Source organism: Cygnus olor, chromosome 2 (assembly GCF_009769625.2).
Source record: "Cygnus olor isolate bCygOlo1 chromosome 2, bCygOlo1.pri.v2, whole genome shotgun sequence".
Taxonomy (NCBI): domain Eukaryota; kingdom Metazoa; phylum Chordata; class Aves; order Anseriformes; family Anatidae; genus Cygnus; species Cygnus olor.
The window spans coordinates 6315567-6335867 of record NC_049170.1 but is presented as its reverse complement, the minus strand read 5'-3'; the positions used below and the strand labels follow the sequence as shown (position 1 = coordinate 6335867).

Genomic DNA, 20301 nt, shown 5'->3' with positions numbered 1-20301 from the left:
TATTTCCATTTTCCCCCAGGAAGAAGAGAAGGCCTGAATTTTCCCCCAGCCTCACAGCTACCCATGTACCTTTTTCCTGCCTGCACAAAAGAATTGTCACAGGCAGCACGCTTGAAAAGTGCAGTCCTGGGGTACGCCTGATGGTCACACATGCCTGTCAAAGGTACCTGGGATTCCCTTTACAGGCAGGCTACTCCCAGTCCGAATAATTAGACAAGCCTGGGCCCAAGGTGTCTCATCCTAAAACTGATGGCTGCACAGGTGAGATGAAACAAAGGAGTAAAAGTGCTTTTGTTCTCCAGCTACCAGTAAGAATAGGAAGGGTGGCTGATACAGGTGTAGCCATCTGCATGGTTGACTTCAGAAACCAGGTGAGATGAATGGCTTCCCCCAGCCCATCACCATTTTTGTGCTATTCACCATAAAGCTAAGAGTTTTGCTGATTGTCTTCCACTTCAGGTATTGACATGACATTTCCCTGCAGTTTCAGTGGGCTCTCGTGTGCCCGATTGCATTCGTGTGGCACAAGGCAGGGCAGTGGTGCTAGGTGGCAGCTGGGCTCGCCCATGTCCGATGGTGTTTGAACGGCCACCCTATTCCTCTTGGGGCTTGAAGGGGTATGTATAATTAATGGGCCAGACTCCTCGATGCTGTTCTCAACACTTTAAACAGGGAATAAATCTGCTTGAGTAATGGAAGGGTAGATTAGGCCCATTAATTACACTCCACAGCACCTTTGTGTCACAGAGGGGTTTTCTGAGGTCACTTTAAGCTGCCATTTCTCATTTCTCTGCCTGATTTCAGCAGAGATATAAAGCCAGGCAAGTACAGGGATCTGCCAGACCTGCCATGGGCACATCCTTCCGAGAGCAGGCAGCAGGCAAAGGCCACCATGTAAAATTGCTCCTGCTGCCAGCCTGAGAGGCTGACCCTCAAGGTGGAAATGTTTTTTCGGGGTGGGAGGCTGAGTGGGAAGGTGAGGCTGGTGCTTCCCCAGCTCCCATCCCACAGGGACCAGCCCCTAATTTCTGCCTCTTCTCACCTCCAGCCTCTGCAACACCTCGCCTCCATCCTCTTCATGCTGGCACACAGATTTGGAGCAACCCATGGCACTGCTTGCCCGACCTGGCGGATCTCCCATGTTACCACATCCTTTTGATGTTATCCACCTATGCAGGTATAAACCTATACATATACTGTACTGCTCCAAGTGCTGGTCAAGATTACTGAAATAAATTTAGATGTCTTCTTCACTGACGGACTTCCAGTGTTTTTTGAAGGTAAGCCCCTTAGAAAACTCAGAAGGCAAGCCTATGGAAACCAAGCACTCTCTGATCTGAAAATCTTAGTCTCCATGTCTGAATGTGGAGAGGAGGGTGGGATGGTGAGCAGAGAGATATCTTCTTCCCACTGCTCAAGCCACAGCATAAAACTAAACATGTTCCCACAGGTTTTTCATTAGACATCACAACAACACTAATTTGCCAGCATAGCAAGAGCTCCACCAGGGCTGCTGAGGACTTCTCAAACCAGTGTAGACATACAAAAAGTGCTATCAGACAAGCCCAGTTGCAAACCTCTCCCAAAAAGACAACAGTGTCCAAGATGTTAAAGGCTCAACAGACCCCAAAGGCCTTATGGAAGTTACGGAAAGTTTATTGATTATAAACCAAGAGCTAAATGAAGAGAATTGTTTACCTGCCATGGTGACGAGGATGTGAAGACAACTGGAAAGGAAGACTGACTGCACAGGCTTGGACTGACTGTACATTTTTAAGAGCTTTTGCTATTGCTGCTCCCAGCAAGGAGTGATCATGGGCGAGGAACGCCCATATTATCCTTGGAATATTTTCACTGCTCATATGCAAATTCCACCCCGTCAGCTGTTGTACCAACTACCACAAAATGAGCAGGCACAAGAAAGAAACTCATTGTAGAAAGGCAGAGACCACACCAGTCCTGACCCTGCAAAACTGGGCACATGAAGAGGACATTGCATGGTCACAGCAGAGTGGGATCCAGCCTGTGCAGCCCTGACCACAGCAGCAGCTCTGGACACTGAAACAGAGAAGTGCAGGGGCACACGCTATCAGCACTCCAGGTCTTTGCCCCATCCCTCCTTCCTGGAGTCTTCCCTTTACAACACAGGTCCTACACCTGAAGTGGAGACACCCAGCCTTGATCAAAGACTGCATTACGATTTCCATTCAGTTTTCTACAGGTCATTGTGTCCCTTGGGCAGTCAGGACTGGAGATCAACAGAAAGAGGTGATTCCCATTGTCACATGGCAGAAAACATCTGGAGAAAGGTAAACTGCAGAGAACCAAAAGGAGAAAATGAAAAAACAACAGCAGAATAACAGAGAGAGAAACCCAGTGATAATGGCTATGGTAACGAATGACTTCCGTGCAGCCAATATATCGCAGCAAAGCAAAATCAATATGAGTGTAGGCCCAGACACTAGAAAATTAAATCACAGACCAAGAAATAATTAATATTAGCATTTTAAATTATTAACAGGGAAGGGAACACTTTTAAAAGTTACTTTCTAGGCTGTTTCCCAGGCTTGATATTATAATTGTGAAATCACACTTTCCCATTAAACAAAGTGTGAAAAGGAATGCCCAATTAGTGAATTTGTGGGTCTAAGGAGGTTCAGATTTTGCATTTTGCATGTGTTGATTCCTGGAAGGGCAAAACAGAGTGACAAAGACAGAAGGGCCTTTCTTAGGAGAGTTACAGAAGAGATTTTTACTAATTATTTTGCAGAGTCTGGAATCTCCTGCCTTCAGAGCACGCAGCTGGGCTTGCAGCTTTGACATACCTGGGCTGGAGAAGACAGCTGGCCCAAATGTGGGACAAAATTATACCTTGCATTAAAGATAAAAGGCCAGAGAGTTTGGTGGTCCTGGTTACATCCCAAAAATGAGAGCCATCCTATATTTGCCAACAGAAGGGAGGGCAGAGAGGTGCTGACGGGCATGCCTTGTTGCTGTCCTAAAACGTGGTCCATTTCCTTTGCCACCTTCTGCCAGTGGTGGCCCCAGACAGCAACCTGACCCCTCTGGATTTGCCATGGCTACTTCTAGGAAGGGCAGAGAATGCATGTCCTTTCTTCCCGTAGTGGATCTTGGCAGGATAAAGCTGGCTTTAAGCTGTGCTTTGAAGAAAAGCATTCCCCAAAAATGTAAGAAAAGCACTTTGTGGAGGACTGGCTACCAGCAGCCTTCAAATCAAGTCTGTGCTCTACCACTTGATCAAAGCAAACTGCTCTTTCCAGACATGATGACCTCATCTTCGACAGCCTTCTTATGTCAGGAAATACAAAAGGTGGTTTGCTGATGCAGAAATTTGAAAGTGATTTTATTTATTAATTGTATTCTGTGTGCCTGGCTGAAATCCCAGCAACTGGGGCCACTCAAAATCTTTTTTTTTTTCTTTTTTTTTTTTTTCTCAAGATGGACGTAAAATCAGGGAAGCAAAGGAGAAAGTCAGTGGTGTGAGCTATCCATAAGAGCATTTTTATGAGTTTGTGCTCACTGCCAGTCTTCTGGAGAGAAAAAAGGAACAGAGAGCCAGACAGCTAGTCGGTTGGGTGAGCTAAAAATTACAGCTGCGGTAGTAAATAAAGGCAAGCCAAGACCTGTTCCCCAGCCCTGAGGGTAGGCAGCTGACCTCCCAGCCCCACTCTGCCCCCAGGCAGAACTGCTCCCTGGCTGCAGCCCACCCTGGGTTGTCCCCTGAATGCCCAGGCACCCGCTGGGACAGGGTTGCCAAGGAATGTGCCAACCAAGACGGAGGAGAGACACTCGTAATGTTGGAGTTCATGCCCTGGCCAGTTTATAGATGTAGCCACCTGCCCGTGTTTTCAAAGGCAAGGCATTTTGCACTTGCTGAAGCTCCCAGAAATGGGATGGCATCACAGCTAAATGTGGGACACGAGGTTACAGGAGAGGAGAAGGGACATGGAGGTCCTTCTGGAAGAAACACCCGTATGAAGGAGTTGGTAGCACAAGGAGCACAACGATGACTTTAGTTGACCAGATACAACAAAAGATCATAGCTCCATACCTAAAGACAAATATAAAAGCCTTTTGCATCTCCACAAAAATTCAGCATGGAAAATATCAACATTTTTAACAATATCCTTCAGTTCAAACCCTAAAATCAATTAGCATGTACCTACTTCCTGAGAAAATATGACAGTGATCCACTTGCCTTACAAGTGCTAGGTGGAGAAACGCAGATAGGAACATGTACTGCACATGGAAAAGATCAATTCTAGTATCTTTTAAATACCATACACTTCCTACGAAGGTTAAGCCTGTCATGACTACCTGATCGTTTCACTATCCCTTTTAACAGGCTATTTCTAGAGGCAACTGCTAGAATGAACCACTCACTGGTGCAGTTTTGGTGGGGAGAAATAATATTTTTAACTGATTGTTTTAAATACAAGCATAAGATGTTATGAGTTATTAATAACGTACTAAATTTGTACCACCTGGTCTATTTTAACATTAAAACCTTGTCCTTGCCTCAGTGCATGCAAGGTCGAACTCTGTTGTCATTACCCTTTCAATGACATCCAGACAACTTGCACAGTGACATTAATATAAAGAGACACATTGAGTTGTACCTACGTTTGCACACTCTTGTCCAAGTAAATTTCACTCAGTGTCTTCTGGATTTTTAATAACTACCCTGCTATTAGCAAGAACTTAACCACTGACAAAATCCTACTTACACAATTAACCAAGCATAGAGATAATACAAAAATAGGCAGTATTTTATCATACTGCTGCCTACTATACTAACAAGGTAACAATTTTTATTTTTATTTTTTATTATTTGGAAACTCAGCTCCACTTCAATCCCTGGACTAATCCAAATCTCAACACAAAATTCACTTGTATCAGCCTCACAAATTATATACATATATAGTGGATCCTCTTAAAAATATTGTCTTCTCAGTGTTTCATATAAGGGAGTCAATATATTTGATTTGGAAATACAAATAGTACAAAGAGCATAAAGATGTTTTCCAAGGGGCAGGTTTATCGAACTAACATATTAGTATTCTTCCTCCATATTTCTAATGTCTCTCATCCATGAAGGTGAATGGGAGATAGTTTCATATTCCCTTATGTACATACCTACAAAAGAGGATAGCATTAAGGGACTTTATTCTCTGTGATACATCCTAGATCATTTACAGATCAAGAAGAGATACCTTAAAATTCTACCGATAAAAATCTGTACCCAAGGCCAAAACCTGTCACAGGAAACCAATGAATCTGGTTTGGATTGTTGCTCTGGGAAATTTCTTATTTCATAGATGAAAAAAGAGCCCTGGTCCAGTTTTTGTTTTCAGCCTCCTTTGAGCTTTATCAGAAGTAAAAACTGACTCTTCTTCTGTACAACCACTTTTGTTAGGATTTTAGCCATTTATGCTTTAAAATATCTACCTTTCTACGAATGGATGTTTCAAGGAAAAAGTTAGCAGATTTTATACCTATTCAACATGGACATTAAATAGTACCTTGAAAATAGGAACTGAACACACTTGTCCCCTAGTACAAGATGCTTGCTCAGATTTAGTCACTAAGTGCCAAGATTCAACTCTTCAGAAAAAACAACTGAGCCTATAGCAGGATGCACAAACTCATAAACCTGTAGTGACATTAGGAAAGAGATTACTTTTTAGGAGAACATTTGGAAAGTAGTTTCTCCTCCCATCTGTTCCCAGGTGTATTTTCCTTATCTCTCTTGGGAAAGCAGTCTTACACTTCCCAGCCTGGAATGCTCTCTACTTATTCGGACATACAATGGTATTTTTGAAACCCAGCATTTTAGGCTGGTTTATCAAAAATATCCTGAGTTTGATTTCCCCAGACTTTTTAGCACCATCCTCTAGTGTTCAACATGAGAGTGGGATATATCTGCCCAATAACATAAACAATAATTGTTTATGTGGGCACCGAATTTCAAAAGCCTGGAGTCTTAGGCAAAACGTTTTTCTTTTGCAGGGTTTCCATCTCTGCTAGGAGTCATCAGACACAATTGGACTGATTGATGCTGGTGTCAGGATTCATCTTTTTAATTCATCACATGATGCCATCTGTTTCTGGTGGGCCTTTCATTCCTCTTATGGGTGTTTAATACTTGAGCAGATATGGCCAGATGTTTGCTTAGAAGCATCAGCTACCTGAGTGCTCTGCTTCCTGGACAGTGTTCAAGCAAGGATGGATAATGGGACATAAAAACAGCAAAAATTGCTCTGGGACACAAGGACTGTGGTGGTAGCTGGCATGAAAAATACAAAGGGAGAAGCTGGGGAAAGTGTTGTGGTTTGGCTACGTTCCTCTGAGGTTTGGATTCTCTGGTATCACACTAAATGTACCTGCTGCCAGCCATAAGGATACATCAGTGGAAGCAAAAAGGATGGTAATATGCTGACAGTTGTTTCAACTCTATTTCACTCGTGTCCTGAAATGTGCTTATTCATGTATTCTGGGCTGCTCCTCTGTAAAGCTGCATGTTAGTCGAGGAGGAAAAGTCGCCTCACTTAAATAGGTGTCCAAGTTGATGAGACAGACTCAAATGACACTTACACTTCTTGTTAACGTTTCATTGGGCTCCCCAGCTCCTTCTGGACCCTCTCTAACTCTCCAGCCCCCATCTCCAGTATCCCCCCAGCTCTATCAAGGCTCCTGCAGCTTTCTGACACGTTCCCCCTCTGCTGTGGTGTCCTGCACGCACCCCGCTCACTCGCTGCTTTGCAGATTTTGCCTGTCCTGATGCTGACCGTTCCTGACATGCCTATTCTTGCTTGTTTGTCTAGTGGCCTTCTCAGCGGATGTCTCCGAAACATAAATGCACATTTCCAGAATGTTGTGAACTGCCGAAAGAGCAGATAAGGTGAGCAGTGGCATTCAGGACACAAACATGGGGGAGCGTAGGGGCCTGCAGAGCTCCTGTAAGACTTGAGACAATTCTTCCCCAGTTTTATACAGCCGTATCTTATCCCCTCCTCCTTCCATTTTGTAGGAAGAGGAACTGATGGGCTAAACATTGCCTCAATGAGAGCACCTGCTTGGTGGCTGAAGCTTACAAAACTTCAGAGTGCAGACCCCTAAGATGGTTTAAAAACTGGAAAAAAAAAAAAAAAAAGACTAAAATGTTGTAACTTGGGCTTGTAATGTCCTTCCCAAACTTGCTTTAATTTCCAGCAAGCGGATGTAACCTAGTATTTGCAGTTAGAAGGCACACAATATTTTAAGATTCCAGTTAGTTTATATTAATCACCAGCTGTACAACTGCAATATAAAAACTACATTTCCCTCTAAGGAGATTAACCTTTATTCACAGAGTAGAACTCTTCGGTGGCCCCCATGAATAAGAGCGTGTTTGTCATTAAATACAAAAATAATTACTTGATTCAGGACAGCAAGAGTGTTTGCAACTTTTGGGTTGCACATTTCTCTAGGGATAGACAATAAAATCATTGAAAATGGGGCTTCAGTAGTTTTAGATTTGTGTATAATTTGAAAAGAAAATAAGCAGACAGCTGGAAATGCGCTATCATAAGTCATCAGTGTTCCATTTTCATTCATTTATTGGCACAAGAAATATTAATGAATGAGGTCTTATTCCTTCGGGGCAAAGCAATCTTTAATCACCCTATAAAAAGCTTCATGGTCTTGTAACACCCTTGGGTAATGCTTCATGTCTCCTAAAAAGGCCAGAGTCTTGATGTAGACTCCCTCGGTGATGGTCCCTTCATTTCAGGCAGAAATACAAGTCTCATCTGAAGGCCTTCTTTTACCATCCTAATACACTTCTTCTGTCTGAGCTCTTGAAATGTAAAATTCCAATCCACTTTTACCTAGGTCTGCTAGATGCCTAGCTATTTTGCTATTACTTGTGATTTTACCACAAGCGACAGTGATAGTTCCCTGTATCCATTTCATTTAAAGAGAAAACCTGATACATTAGCATAAACCTCTTTCAAGCTCAGCTGTGATCTGCTGAGAAATCTGCAGTGATGGAAATATATCAGTATTGGGTGAGACAGGACTTTAGGGCTACTCCCACACTAATAAATTAAATGTGCCCAGAAACATTTTCTTATGCTGAGGACAATTGAAGACGATCATCTTGCTCCATATTATTAAACTTCTTCATACTCTGTGCTGACCACAACCTCCCAGGTGGAGCAATCCCTTGCCCGTGAACCTCCTGGTACATCTGCGTGGTTGGCCAGCTGGAGGAATCCTGCAGGGCAGGCTTCTACACTGCAAGAGTGTTCGTCAGTTAGAGATCATGGTGCACAAATGATAATATTCTGCAACTGACTCTAGGAAACAGTTTTATATAGAAACAAAGCCCCCATGCTGAAGACCACACAATGCAACTAGCAGCCCTGTCTTACACATTTATATACTACACATCACAGCTACCTCTTTTCTTTTTTTCATGTTTTTCTTATGTTTGCTTGACTGCATACACCAAACTAAAGGCAACAATGCTAACAAAGCAAAGATGCAGCAAAGAAAGCTAATCAGAATTAAATATTTATCACATGCTTTTGCTTCACTCTTAATATTTCAAAAATATACAGGAATGAAAACAATTAATGGGGATAGATGTAAACTTGCAAGCACATACAAAGTGATTTTGCCTAACTGTGGGATTACAGCCATAACCATTAATTGTTAGATAGCTACATGGCACCCAACGACTCCTTGTGGTGCTTCGGGTCTATCACTTAGGAGGGTGATTTGGGCCAGGAAATTACCACGAAATTCTTCTCACAGACTAAGCATCACATATTTGTAGTCACTTCTCTTCCCCGCTCAAACCATCCCCATCTCAAACCCCTCTCTTGCACATCTGCCAGGCCAGAATGCATGCTAACTGGCCTTTCATCCATCTCACTCTTCTTCTCAGGTATTTGTTCACATTCAGGTTGCATTGGTCGTGCTCAGGACAATCTCTCAGTAGTAGGAAGACAGACTGTTGTGGAAGGACATGCAGTATTGGAAATAGTAAGAAACTACAATTTGCTCACATTCCCTGTAGCTAGATTTCTTTCTCTCTTGCCTTGCTGCAGACACCTGACACTGCAGAGACCTGACTGACAGAACTGCTTCGGTGATATGCCATTTTACCAGCAAACCTTGGTTGTTAAATATTGAAATGGTGGTAAAAGAGACCTACTCATTTTTTGGGGCATCTTCTCAGTTTGGGAATCCACAGATTTTAACCTGATGGAAGTTTAGCGGCACTTTCTCAGAACACCTCTTCAAGGAACCATCCTACACTGACTTGTAGTAAAAGAATGCAGGGAAGGAAAAACTGCTATTTTCCAAGAATGTGACATTTCCAGGTTTCTATGTATCACAGTCATGGGCCATGTTAAAACAGAAGAAATATCCATTAAGGCTTCCAAAGATGTGGAAGTGGTATAAAAGGACAGGCTCCAGGGCATCCAAATTTTTTAAAGACAAGCTTCTATTGGGTTTAACTAAAGCAGGCCACTTCAAATCTCATCCAAATCATGCTGAGCAGCTCCGCTGGCAGGCACTCGAGTTATCACGGGAAAACAGGACTGCAAGGTCCTCTTGGGTCATCAAGTCAACCCCCCTGCTGACAGGCTACTTGTGTTGTTTCCTTCAGAAACAAGCTCCATCTCACAGGCTGCTGGGAAGTCCTGCCAGACAATATCATCTCCTTTTCTGCAAGCACCTATGAGTGATTTATCCTCCTCTGTTTTGGGATGAGCTATGTCCTGTAACTTAAATCACTCTCAGCCCTGCTTAGTTCTGCATTTCCCTCATCAACTTAATATTCCTGTGCTTTTCCCAGTTTGACTTAATCTGTCTTGAGTATCAGTCATTAACGGAATACATTGCATGCCCAGTGCTGCAGAGCACTGCAAAACAGCACTGATACTCTCCTTTTTCCTCTGTAATTACCTTTCCTGACACATATTAGAATTGCATTTCCCTCTAACGGGTGCACTATGTTGTTGGCTCAGTCAACCAGAGTGGTAAGTACATGTGGGTGTCTACAGCTGAGTTAGCTTCCCAAGATTTCAGGGACTGAAATAGGTACTTTTAGGGTCTATTTAATCTGATGTATTTTAGATGTCTTTTTGGTTAAGATAATTTATGATTTCATGGACTCCATTGACCAGGTCCGACTACAAATGCAGTCCACGCAGTTATCTCAGATATGTATATTTTTATTATCCCCTCAAACATTTCCTGTTGATAAGCTACTTGATCATAACATAAATTCTTAAATAGGGCTGAGTGCATGACCTTCCACTTTGTTTTTCGTAATTTCATGCATCATACATTAATTCAATGCTAGCAGTTATGTAATCCTTCCTGTAGGATAGCTGGGTACACTAGAAACTGGTGATGCTTTCTAACTGTGTCTTCTAAGAAAATATCATCAATATTTTTCTAGGTGAATAGCATCATTATTGGACAAAAAAAAAAAAAAAAAGCCTAAGGCTGATCCTAAAAGGGCACTTTAAGTCTTCCGTTTCAACTTTAATTCTAGTAAAACCCTGAAGATCTTCCCTTGTTATGGGCTGTATGTCCTGGCATGCTTATGACCCCAGGCAGATGGGCACAGATTTACGTGGTGACATGCAGGTAGGAGCTGGTAGAACTGGCTTCATCCAGGCAGCAGGGAGAAGAATGAAAGGGTGGTTTGGCCATTGTACGTCAGGAGCACGCAGAGAGGATGGAAGGTTGTTCTTTCTGTGATTGGAGTGTCAGTTTTATACATGCACATCATTAGTGCAGTAGTAGTCCCCAGCCATTGCATGCAGCTGTCCCCGGAGAAGTGGCTGGTGTCACATTGGCTGACCCCGCAGAACAAGGGCAGCAAGGGCTGCCTCACTACCCAAACTCCCCTACGTCTTCTTAATAATTCTTGTCTCAGTTATTTTCCTTATTAACCTCAGTAACATAAACGTACACAGGAAATATGTTTAGTCTTTATAAAACTTAACAGTAAGCATAATTATTCAGTTAGCAATTTCAAAAGCTCTTATACACGAGAGAGAGACTATTTTATCATTCCCCTGGTTTGGCTTTACCTTCCAAAGCCGCTTCAATGACTCTAAAAATGCCATCTGATGATAGCAGCAGTATTATTGTGCTAGCTAGTTACACAGCACGTAATTTTCCAACTATTCTATAAAGTTCAGTTCTTTGAGGGTGATTCAAATATCAGCTGACCATCAGCATACGTTGTTGCATGTGGCACTGCCATGGTCCAAGAAATTTTTGGGATATATGAATTCCAACCGAAGACTTAAGACTTACTAAAATTCCTTTCAGCAGCTCGACTGCTCTATAACATGAAGTTGCCCAGGGCACTTACTAATTTTCCATGCTTTTCTTCCACCATTCCTTTGAATTTCTGTTAGTGAGGCTCGACAAGATCTGCAGACCAAATCACTGAGCTTATCACAAAATCACAATGCTTGTAACTCTTCCCATCCCAATTTTCAGGAAAAAAAAAAAAAAAAGAGCTTGAAAGAGCTTGGAGAAGTTAAAAAACAGGTCTGAAATGCATAGATTTGCATTGGACAAAGTATCCACAGATACTACCAGAAGTAGTAGTATGTGTGACAGATAAATGTATTCAATTGATATGAGCGTGCACATATGCTACACAGGGGAAAATGATGTAGGATTTCCTCCATGCCTGCAGAGACTAAGAAAGAGTTAGCGGTCCAAATGAGATACAACCTCAGGATAATAGTGTTCATCTCCAAACTGACTCTTCAAACTCAGAGGAGGAACAAAGAACTCAGCAGGTTAAAAGAGAAAGCCTGGCACAGAACACACCAGAGTTATACGTAAAAATTTAGATCTCAAGTCTTCTTATTTTAGAGAGCTAGTAGTGCTTTTTGGCTACTGAACTTTTGTCTGATGCTCTTCAGCAAACAAGTGAGTTTGTGAATTCAGTCCACTCTCACTGAAGAAACCAAGACTTGATGGTGTCAGGGGAGACCTTCTTTCTACCTGCTAATTAACATCATGAAATCTCCATGTAACGTGATTGGCACCCGATGAGTCTCCTGATTCAGAATCTGTTGTTCTTTTCCTATTTGCCCAGTCCTATCAGACCTATGGATCTTTTTATTTTGTTTTGTTTTCCACCCTGGGAGCTTTACTCTTATTCCTATAATCACTCCTATTCACCAGCTTTTGCTGCATGCTTACAGACCTGCTGTCTGAAAAGTATAAAGCTAGCATAGCTGACCAGTAACTTCAGATTATCCATGCTGACAGAGTTTTTCAGTATCTGGTTTTACATCTGAAACTGTCTTTTTTGAGCATGGGAGTTTAAATATATGCAGATGTTAGTGCAATCTCCTCTGAATCAGATTTCATATTTAACAATCCCTATGCAATTGATGAATTTTAATATCTAAGGGAATCAGATGTTGCAAGTTCACTGAGTAATCCACTAATATTTCAAATGATAACATTTTCTCCAGAATTTCCCAGGAATTATTTTCAGGTTTCATTATCATATACAGAATCTATTGACTAATAGTAGGGGGAGATTAAATATCTGAATTCAGGCTAAATTCCACCAAAAGTGCAGAAAGTCATAATTGGCCCCAAATCTTCTAATTACACATGAAAAACACACAGAAAGATGAAGTTAGGGGAAAAAAAATTTCTGCCACTTTCTGAGTAATCATAACCTAATCTTTTGACTTACATATATTAAAAAAAAACAACACTAGAAACTGTAGTTTCCCCTTGCAAATAGTATTTTCAGTGAAAATCTAATTGTTAAAATTTAATATAATCACAAAATTATGTTCTTTGTTTTTTAAATAAACCCCTTCAGGAACTTTTCTATCCCAGGAGCTGAGAACCAAAACACTGGGTACTTAAAAGCAAAATAACCACTAAAAGCAATCGGTAGCAAAACCCAACATTTTTATAGCTGCATCTACTATTAAACAACTCACTACATAAACAGTAAGCCCATTAGAGCCACAATGTCAAAGATGCTCTGTAAGCTGAACGGGCGAAACATTTCCACAATGACTGCAAGCCAGCAAAGCGCTCCATAAGATGTCAACAGGGAAATACAATTCAGCCTTAATAGGTTCAGAGCTTATGTAAGCCATGCTTATGGGATACTCTATTAAAAAAGCAAGTGAGCAAGTGACTTTACTGTAAACATAACCTGCAGCTTCCTAGAACATGCAGGCTAAACACATTTGAAACTCCACTCAAAGACACCGTGCTAGCTGTTCTGGACCAAAAATGAATAGAAATAAAAATATCTTCTGATGTGGTGACAGTTAAGGTGATATTCACTCCTGAAAAGAGATCTGGAATCTCTTAAGTCCCATGAATGCCTTAAGGAATTAAATCATTATAACAAGCCTATGTGCCTTTTTTCTACTAACACATTACCTGTTCTTCTGCAACAACATAAGCCTCCATTCCTAATTAGCAATGCAATGCTACCAATTTTGTACTTGGGATGTAAACAGGTGTCTCTGGGTGAGACCTCGATTCAACAAATTAAAGCCTCAGAACAACATAAGCTTTGCAGTTTCTGGATAAAAAGGTGTCCATTTGCACACACCCAACAGGAAAGGGAGAAGAAACCATCTGGACAACTCACCACGAGGTTTCCTATCACCATGACCAACAAGAAGACGAGAAGGCACAAGGGCTGCCCAGCCACTTCCATGCAGTCCCACATGGTCTCGATCCACTCCCCACACAGGATTCGGAAGATAATGAGGAACGAATGGAAGAAATCATTCATGTGCCACCGTGGCAAATTGCCGGTAGTGCTTATCTTCTTGACATTGTCCATGTAACTTTTCCCAAAAAGCTGCATTCCTACCACGGCAAAAATAAAGACGATGATTGCCAGCACGAGGGTGAGGTTCCCGAGGGCACCCACTGAATTCCCGATGATTTTAATGAGCGTATTTAAGGTCGGCCAGGACTTTGCCAGTTTGAAGACTCGCAGCTGTGAACAAACCATAAACAACAGTGTCAGTTCACAGAAGCAACAGACACTTCAGCTGATGAATTATTAAAGTGGTTAAAACACATGAAACACGTTAAATGCCACAGTACAAGGGGATTTTAGCCACACTTCCCGTTAGCCTCACTATGTCTATCAATAAAATATCAGTTGTGCTTCTTGAATGAGAATTAAGCATTCAAGGGCTGTGCTCTTGCCTTGTTAGGCAGACGTGCTTTTAGAGGCTCGGCTCCCTGATATCATGGTGCGGAGGGGATGGAAGGAGGAAGTCTCAGGTATCAATATTTTGTTTTATGTTGCTTTTCCACCTCAAATTAAACAGCCTGACAGACTTCTGGGGGAAGGGGGCTAGGATTTGATCCTGCAAAGGGAGAAGCAATTCCTCCGTGTTTCAGAGCAAGCCTCAGCCCAATGCTGTTAGCTCCCAGGGTGAAAATCACCTCTGTGCCGAGGATCCCGCAGTCTGGGCACAACCCACATCCCACTTAAGACCTATTTTAAGGATGTAAATGGTTCCTACTCCTTGCGCTGTGTTTTCAACTGAAGGTTTAATTTCAACACCACTGAAGAGGCATTGCTCATAAAATGACAGGAGACTCTCAGGACCCAGCAGCAGCAGCAAAAAATTTGCATCTTTGAGCAGCGCAGAGAATTTTGGAAAGGAAAAAGAAAAGTCTTCCACTAAATGTAGCCATAAGGGCTTATTTTCCTGGTCTTTCAAGTTATGAAGCCATATCATGGCCAGAATGATTAGCATGGACATCCTGGTACATGAAGTGCAACACAAATGTCAGGCTGGCAAGGAAACTACTTTTCTGTTCCAATACGCCGACAGTCTCTCATTAATCGAATGCCACTATCCCCTGCATAACAAAGGAGCTGACAGCTAAGGAGTTCCGTGAAAGACAGATGCTGTGTTATGCTGATCAGTTCTAGAAAAAAAAATCACTCTGTGAATAATTCAAAGACATTTTCTTTTGACAACATTTAAAAGAATGGTGGCATGTTTATAATATAATTTTGGAATAACAACTTCCAAAACGACATGTTACTAGCTCTTGCATTTTGTGTGCTATCAATTATCTGCTGATTGTGCTAACAGGTGTGCAGGTATAAAATGGCAGATTTTTATTACAAATTGGATCTCAAACATTTTAAGTGTGCTACAAGTACCTGGCACAGCTAGAAGGAATCAAATTATGTTCTCATTTACCCTGATGTAAATCTGGAACAATTCCATTTATCCCGCAGTCTATAATTAGTGTCACGTACTGTTCACCGGTTTGCAGCAATTAAAGTCTTTATTGGTGGATGCATTTTTAAGAAAATATGTTGTGTTCATGTCAGAGTTTATACTTAATGCACAGAGAGGGGTAAAAGCAGAATAAGACCGTTACCAGTCGAAAGGAGCGTAAAACAGACAGGTTTCCCATGCTGGATAAACCCAGTTCCATCAGGCTCAGTATAACAATTATGCTGTCAAAGATGTTCCAGCCCTGCTGAAAATAGTAGTAGGGGTCAAGGGCAATTACTTTGAAGATCATTTCTGCTGTAAAAATCCCAGTGAAGACCTGCAGAAAGAAAATACGAAGTGAAAACAGCCTTCTAAGCATCCCTCCTTTCTTGCAGACTCTCTACAGATACAGGTGAACACAGCAGAAAGCCAAAAAGATTTTACAAGCAAATACTTCATTTTTCACAGCTGATTTTTTATCACTGTTACAGCACTGGCTTTGTCTGGTCTTTTCACCATGATGCTTGATAGTGCTGTAAGCACACAGCGACATCTGGGTTCAAGCTCTTGACAGGGATGGACGTTTCCATTGCCTTCTGTCGTCTTCAGAGTCTCAGTGGTAAAAAAGAAAGCGTAAAGGTGCCTTTTATAAAGGTTAAATCTATTTATTTCAGTGGAGAAACCTGAATGAATGGAGTGGGAGTGTTAAAGGGGTATTTGGGCTGCCATGTACTGGCTGTATTATCCCTTTTTACGTTGTTATTATTAATACCAGGACAGCAAGAGCATCCAGCCATTCTGAGGTTACTGCTGGCAGTGAAGGCGATTAGAAACCCTAATGTGAGCCCTAGTATTTTTTATTTATTTTTTTACAAATAGTCACAGCAGTTTTCTTTTCACAGCATCTTGAGAACACATTGCTTATTTATGACCCGGTTCAAATGTCATATGGTAGAGCTTTTAATTGGAACATTTTTCTTCAAAACAACATATAAATATTACCTATGAGGCAAAGAGAGTGGAGAAGGGAAGGCTGCTGACAGTAAATTAAGTTTTAACAGATTTCTGCAAAGCATCCAAGAGAACCAAATCTTGTCCTCTCATATGCCCTCCTTAAGCACCCATTTAAACACCCGACAGTCAGCTTAAAATGAGAAAATGTGGGCATCAAGTTGTACACATACTGTTTTATTTCCATTCCCAGTCCCAGCACAAGGTACACAGATTTTTGTGTTCTGAAAAGTTCCACTTGTATATCAAGGCACATGGTTTTCCATGAAACAGCCAATATCAATGCACTGGGTAGGTCAGAAAAAGGGGGGACCCCGGAGCTGACGTATCAGTAACCTACACTCAAGGAGAAATGTTTTCTACCCTATAAGCTGAGTGTCTGAAGAGCTGTCCCAACACAAGTGATCAGCTCTATGCAACAAGACTAAGAAACTCAACATGGTGTGGAAGGGAAAAGTTAAGGATATATAATTAAGGTATTAGGGAATAAAAATAAAGGATCATAGCCTGCATTCGAAGGTTTGACTTTTACTCTGCAATGCTTCAGGACTGAATAGATGAGTTCTTCCAAGCAGCTATTTCACACAACTCCTTAAGCAAAATGCCTTCTCCTTATCAGGAAAATAATACCTTGGACTGTCATCCTATCAATGCCTCATACCAAGAACTCAGCGAAACAGCCTCTCTCTGACTTCTAACTAACAAACCATTTCTGAGTCACAGTGGCTAGAGATACCAGAGATTCCCACCAGAACACCCCAGTTTCCCTAAGGACAGTGAACAAGCCCAAACTGGACAGCTATGAAATTGTATCCAGGGGACTGCCTCGAAACCCACGACACCATGCTGCCTACATTATGCAACCATCTTGCTGGGAAATGACTCAGGAGGATCACTTTCTTTGCCTGAATCATTTTAATCAATAGCCTTCTGAGCGGGAAATGTCACAGTAAGATAGGAAAATGTCTGAGCCTTCCTAAAGGCATCGGGAGTCGCGTACGTGCACCAGCGACAAATTTCAAATGGTGGTCATCAAATTGTCAGCACCTGGTAACCGGCTATTGTGCTCGTACGAGAGGCTGGATGCTGAGTGCGATAAAGGCTGGGAAGAAAAAGAGCAACTCAACGTCCCACTGGTTATGGTTATAAATATGCCACTGCCGATTTGGAGGATGTTGTCTTCAAGAAAAGAACCTCTTTTAACTATCATTTCAGCCACTCGGGTTCTAATATTGGATAATAGCATCTCAGTTTCTAAAGGAAAACAAAAATTGGGAAAATCTCACTCCATCTCCCTCTTTCTTCAGCAGTGGCACTGCACAGGAAGCTGAAACGTGAAGACGTGCACGTGCTTTTGAGGCCTTGTGATGGGATTTTAAAATGTTGGTTCCTGTCAGGGATGAGCTAAAGGAGCTTGAAGGCAGCAGGTGCCACACAACTGCACGATGGAGATGGTGCCATCAAAGCAGGTCTCCAGCTCCTAGCAGCCAGACGAAGAATTACTCTCGGAGACAGCAAATTCCTATTCCACTCTCATTTCTTCTAGAAACACTTATTTTGAGGAAAAAATGCCAAAGATCTGCCCTTTTTAATATCTTCACCCACCTAATGCTTGTGTAATTGCTCAGCGAGGGGTGGATGGGATGGCAGGAGCGCAGCCGCTCGGCACTAGGGCAGGGGAAGCTCTGGCAGTCGGTAGCTTAGGGGAAGCAGGCACCTGGCAGCCTGCCCTGGAGCCAGGGCTGCCCTCCCTTTCCTGGGGAATTGCAAAAAATTGCTCAATTCTCATTACAAATGACTTTGCGAAATCCTCCGCAAAATGGAATTACCTTCCTCTGACCTGCTCTACTCAAAATCATTCCTGTTATGCAGGGTTTTAGTAAAATCTGCTGGGGGGGGGAGCCTCCCACCGACACATCCTGGCATCTCAGGGGATGGGTAGCCTGGGGCCAACTGCCTACTACGAAAAAAAGTAGCAGGCTGTTTTGCTTATTTTACACATAAAAAAAAATGTTGATTTGAGTTACACAAATCAAAATTAGCAAAAAATCAAATTGATTTAGCAAAAAATCAAATTGTTTACACAAATCAAAATTATCTCTAAGTGGTGCTGAGAAACTCAGGGGGAGACGCATGTTTGGGGGGCAATACTTCATGAAATTTCCTTTGCAATTTTCCCCTGCCCTCTGCTCATCATCTCCATTTCCACCAGCCTTGCTGGCAGCTGGCGCAGCCCCACTCAGGTCTGCCGGAGCCATGTGGGCAGGAGGGATGCCAGGGGCTGGGGTTTCACTGCCTGTGGTCTGGCAAAGAGAGAAGCTGATCTGCCAAAAGCAGAGCAAGGAGCATGCACATTGACAAGCCAGAGGGGGATACAGCAGCATTGCCACCTGCTCTGAGGGATGATGCTGGGTCCAAAGGTGCTTTTTTCGTCATCTGAAAAGGCCACAAATTGTTGAGCAACATCCCCACATAAGTGCTGGCTGCAAAGAGGAGCTGGGTGCAGTCCTGAGGGGTGATTTTCCAAGCTACCCTTACTTACGGCTTATCACCGAGGAAAAGAATGTGCGTTTGGAGCAAGGAAAGGAGATCCATGTTTTTGCCTAGCATAACAACAGAGGGAGATTTACCAGGACACAGCAGCTGAAAAACTAGAGACAGGTCCCACAGCCTAGGAGAACCTCTACTTGCTTGAGGAGGCCTAGAGCTAAGAATAATGACCAGTGAAAAAGAAAAATGAATAAATAAATAAATAAAACACAAAAGAAACCCACCACTAACGGGTGCTATACCACATATGCTAGGTAGGGCTGATACAAAAAGTCTGATTATTACTACCACCCACATAAACCTGCCAGTATAGGATGCATCTCAATGCAGACATGACATCTGCAGTGTCTCTGCATACTCCCACTATAGTCGATGGCCACTGCAGTCGGTGGCCTCCAGGGCACAGTTCACCTTATCCGAAAGTAAATGTCTTAAAAACATCAGGTTAATTGTGCCTTAAAATTGTCCATTTCCCTCCATTGACTTTAAAGGCAACCAGCTCAGACAGACACTCCTACGCTCAAATATCCTAAGTTGGGCAAAGTGAATCCCACCTTGGGGGAACAAAGCTTTTTTTTTCTTTTTTTTTTTTTAAAATAGAAATAAAGGGTTTTTCTCATCTCCACTGTGAGCTTCTTGAATTCAAATTTAGCAGGGTCCACCTTCCCAGGTACTCCAGACTTTCTTTTGGTCCTAGAGTAAATCTCAGCTTGTACCACCAGACATTAGGGGCAGTTCAACCAAATCATAGCTAAATAGCCCATGCCTTTTCCAGTACTAATTCTTCTAAAATTAAAAGGATTTTTAAACACTAAGTTTTAAAGCAATAAAACACAGTACCTTTTAAACATAAACTCAGAGAAAGACAAAGAAAAAGCTTTGGTTTTGTAGCGATTGCAGGATTTCAGCGGCCCCCGTGGGTTAACAAATTGTACCGCATCGCCCCTGGAAAGGCCTTTCTGCTGTCCCTGCAGCTTGGCTGGGGATCTGTCACTCTGCTTTTCCTTGGAGAAGAGCAGTCTCTGCTTACCTTGCTGCTCTCCCCAGCTGCTCCAGCCTGCATGTTAGGAGCTTCCCCTTGGAGCACTGCTCAGAGAGCTTTGCTGTGTGTCCCCTCTGCCCTGGGCTCTGCACAGCTCCTATCGCACACAGCTGCACAAAGCAGGGGGATACAGCAGATATACCATAGGCACCTTCCTACATTGATATCTACCCAAACTACTTTTCCTGCCATGGTCTTGCCTTGTTTTTCTATAGCATTTTTAACTTAAAATTGACTATTAGATATCAAGAGCTGCTTCCCTAGCATTGCTTTTACAGAAATCACAAATAAACCTCATTAACCTTTCCCTCATCTCATATCCTTAAACTGATACAGACAAGAAACCTACTGGAAACAGCCCAGAAACATGGCTTTTGTGGTTACCAATAACATTACAATGTA

General features: G+C 42.3%; 1 protein-coding gene across 1 annotated transcript in view; it reads right to left on the bottom strand.

Moving 5' to 3' along the window:
• Positions 1-20301, bottom strand: part of LOC121065226 (sodium channel protein type 5 subunit alpha-like) — a 206046-nt gene that overhangs the window by 75277 nt on the left and 110468 nt on the right. Inside the window, 2 exon segments of the mRNA XM_040547913.1 lie at positions 13688-14044; positions 15460-15633. Of these exon segments, the coding sequence (XP_040403847.1) occupies positions 13688-14044; positions 15460-15633 (531 nt within the window).